Source organism: Pygoscelis adeliae, unplaced genomic scaffold (assembly GCF_000699105.1).
Source record: "Pygoscelis adeliae isolate BGI_AS28 unplaced genomic scaffold, ASM69910v1 Scaffold384, whole genome shotgun sequence".
Lineage (NCBI taxonomy): Eukaryota > Metazoa > Chordata > Aves > Sphenisciformes > Spheniscidae > Pygoscelis > Pygoscelis adeliae.
In genome coordinates this window covers 474,052-477,529 of record NW_008824548.1, presented here as the reverse complement: position 1 = coordinate 477,529, position 3,478 = coordinate 474,052, and the positions used below count along the sequence as shown (strand labels likewise).

The window sequence follows — 3,478 nt, the reverse complement described above, 5'->3', positions numbered from 1 at the left end:
ATGCCTGCCCTGCAGCCCCCTTACCCCTTGCTCAGCCCTGTTCACCACCTCTTCCCCCAAATGCATGGCAGCAGCGCAGCAGCACAGCAGCCAGCCTCACATTTCAGGGTCTTTCCCACGGGCTACACCCAGAGTTACCCTTACGTTTCCTCATCTGCAGTGTGAGCAGACCAGTCCTACCTGGCCTTGGCCAAGAAAACCACGTTCAGGTCTGCTCCCTCTTCCGAGCCAGCTCTGCTCCTAAAGCGTGTGAGACCGACCCTTCCAGTCCCCTCCCGCCCCTAAAATGTGGTGCACGGATACATCACTCCAGAAGGCAACAGAGAGCTTCCCCCTCTGTCCCCACGGAGGCTGCATGGCATAAAGCACTCAGCACACCACTCACGGGAAATTGGGAACAAAGTCCAAGCAGGTCAAGGCAGGGGAACTGTCGGGGTGCTCCATGCAGTGCTCACCTGTCTGTCCTGGGTTATAGATGGGTTTATCCATCTGGATGAAGGTGCCTGTGCCAGCCCTGCGGATCAGGACTTGCTTCTCTTCATTTGCATTGAAGTAGTGGCCATTGGAGATGCGCAGGTGGACAGTGCCCACCTCCTGGCTGCCTGCAGGTTGGGGGACCTAGGACACAAAAGAGGAGCCACCAGGTTAGCAGGCAGTAGGAGAGGACAAGACGGCATCAGAGCAGTGCTCTTCTCCCCACTCTTGCTGCACAGCCTCTTCTCTGTCTTACTCTGAAGGCCAGCACAGGGTCTCCCCTCAGTGGCTGAGGGCTGTTTCTATAGAAGCACAGGGGACAACGCCTTTGCACTTGAACAGATCTTGGACAAGAGGAAAAGGGAGCCTGTTCTGGCACAGAAATTGTCTGCCCCTTCACAGGGCCATTGTTAGAGCCTGCATGGAGCAAGATGGAGAAGACTTAACCCAAGGGAAGAAAAGGTCTATGTTGATGAGAAATCTGTTTCCTTGAGTGTGCAGATCACGGAGACTGAAATCCACTCTTATTCATCAGTGTGGATGAAAATAAGGTTCATTAATTTGGCAGATCAGAAAGACTTGTGCTGAGCTTGTGTGCACACCCTCCCATGTCTTTCCTAGTCCTCCAGCACATTTTCCAGCCCTTAAAGAGGGGCTTGGAGGAAAGCAGACATGATGGGAGGCTGTCTGAGATGCAAGGTCTGGCTCTTCCTGCAACACAATTCACAAATGACACCCTGTGACAGTGCTTCCTTCTCAGAGGAGAAAATGAGCTGCACAGCTGCCATTTGGGTGCTTCTAAGCTCCTCCATCCTCCTCAGTCCTTTGGTGCCCGGCCAGGCAGCCTTCCCTTGGTGTGCCACCAGCGTGGACTGTGAGATACCCAGCAGGAACAGTGTCATGCAGACAGACAAAGGCAGGGAGCAATAACAACACCAGGTTCCCACTAAACACTCTCCCTGACCTTGCATTCACTCCTTTCCATGCCCTCTCTCCTCTCGTCATCCTCATTCTCTATTTCTCTGGTGAGAGGAGTCATGAGCCAAAAGAACACACTGGGAGCTGCCAGCTAGAGGTCCCTGCCAAAAATGATCCTGACCTGAAATTTGGAGCACTCGAAGATCCAGTTGTTCCGGACAACCTTGCGGTAGAGGCTGAGGTTGCCAGATGGATGCACAAGAGTTAAGGCCACACGAATAGGCTTCTCCACCCCACGGAGGTCCAAGCACACCCTCTGGGAAGAGGGGTAGGGTAGTGCAGCTGGAACAATGATCAGGTACCTCCTGCAGTGACAAAACAAGACATCACATCCTGGGAGTAGTCTTATCCACTCTTGGCACTAATATTCTATGGTCTGAGGAAGCAGGAGGGTTTACCACCTCTCTGGGGGCGGGAGGTGTTGTTCTGCTGGAGTGAGAGGGACAGATTAACAATGAGAGTGTGAACGTCTCACAGTGGTGATGGAAGGTATATAGTTAATTTCAGGTAAGTACAAGAGAAATGCTTTCAGGTGACCTCAGGTCACACTGGTGTGTACATGGTTTTGGAGGATGCTACAGTAGTGCAGAGAAACATATACAGTAGAGACCATCTCTGCTTCTGCAAAGGGAACGATGCTTAGGTGTTCCCAGTACACATGGAAAATGCAACCGTCCAGCCCCTCGACAGAAAAGGATTCACCCTTCTTGCTTTGAGATGGCTCCTCAACTACCTTGGCAGCAGACTGGTTCCTGCTTAATCATCCCCAGCCCTGCAGCCCTTTTCATTTGCCCTTCACTTTATCCTACACCTTTCCCTTCAGCCTGCCTCAGACTGCAGTCCCTCACTCTTCTTGTTCCCACTGCCAGTCCTCACCTAGTTCTTGTACTGCAGCGATATCCGTGAGAGAGGTTCCCACCTTCAGGAGGATCCTGTGCTCATAACAAGGCTTGTGGCACGCTGCATACCACCCCATGTCTATTCCTTCCAGGAGATGACTCGCAGGGTCCCATGCTCTCTCCCTGCTATCCTGGCCCCTCCCTCAGCATCAGAACTATCAATCACCAAATTTTTAAATGGCACTTACGGTTGTGCCACTATGCCCAGGGTGTAGAGCAGGTAGCTCAGGAGGAAGGGAGTCCACATTTTCACCAAAGACCCCCAGAGAGGTGGATTCCTCTGGACGGCCGGTCAGGAGAGAAGGTAGGGTGCAGCTTCTTTCCTTCCAAGGTCTCCAGGCCACCTGCTGTTGTTGCTGTTTCTCCCAGGAAGCAGACAAGAAGCCCCAAAGTTTCTTTCCTTCTGCCTCATTCCTGTGTTTATAGTGCTGCAGGCACAGGGTTGTACCATTCAGAATGTTCCCCAGCCAATCCAAGTCTTTTTGGACTCCAGCCTCTCTGCTCTCCTACTCCCCCTATGGATGGACCGGCAACATTCAGACAAATTTGCTTTTTATTTTGCTACGCAACAGCCTGTTTCCTGTTCACTGTGCTGACCCTGCTCCCTGTGCCAGTTGCAGCCCCGGTCCCATTGTTTTGCCTCCAGCTGGATTGTCCCACCACCCCTTGGCACGTGCACTCAGCTGGAGCTCAGAGTGAGCTCTTGTGGTCATGCTGTCCTCAAGCTTTTGGAGTCTGTTGCTCCCAAGGCAGGTCTCAGTCTTGAGCTGGAGACCAGGCTTTGTACAAAATAAGCATATATGCATAGTGCTCTGCTCCTTTGCAGCGTGCTGCCTTGCCCAGGAGGAGAGCATAGAGAGCAGGCAGAGCTGGAGTCCTCTCCTTACCTCTGCCCTACAGGTGTTTCAGTTTGAAGAGGAAATCTAACAGCTGCAGTTCACTCCAGCTGTATCACACAGTCTTCTGTGGTCCAGTTCAGGGCCAACTTACATACAGACTCACCAGTGGAAATGAGGGTTGAACATCAGTCAGGCAGGTCAAAAACTGCATGGCTTGAGTCCTACGGGTTTTTCCTCTAGCTACCAAGAGGCTGTGGCTCTAGCTCTAGGTGATGGGAACACATGCTA

The 3,478-nt window shown here is 52.4% G+C and overlaps 1 protein-coding gene across 1 annotated transcript in view; it reads right to left on the bottom strand.

The window, feature by feature from the left end:
- LOC103915127 (alpha-2-macroglobulin-like protein 1) overlaps positions 1 to 2,598 on the bottom strand; it is a gene marked incomplete at its 3' end in the record, with an annotated part of 21,882 nt that extends 19,284 nt beyond the window's left edge. Inside the window, exons 1-3 of the mRNA XM_009321886.1 lie at positions 2,540 to 2,598; positions 1,574 to 1,757; positions 456 to 618 (exon numbers count right to left, since the gene is read on the bottom strand). Of these exons, the coding sequence (XP_009320161.1) occupies positions 456 to 618; positions 1,574 to 1,757; positions 2,540 to 2,598 (406 nt within the window). The remainder of the gene's footprint in view (positions 1 to 455; positions 619 to 1,573; positions 1,758 to 2,539) is intronic.
- Positions 2,599 to 3,478: the final 880 nt, after the last annotated feature.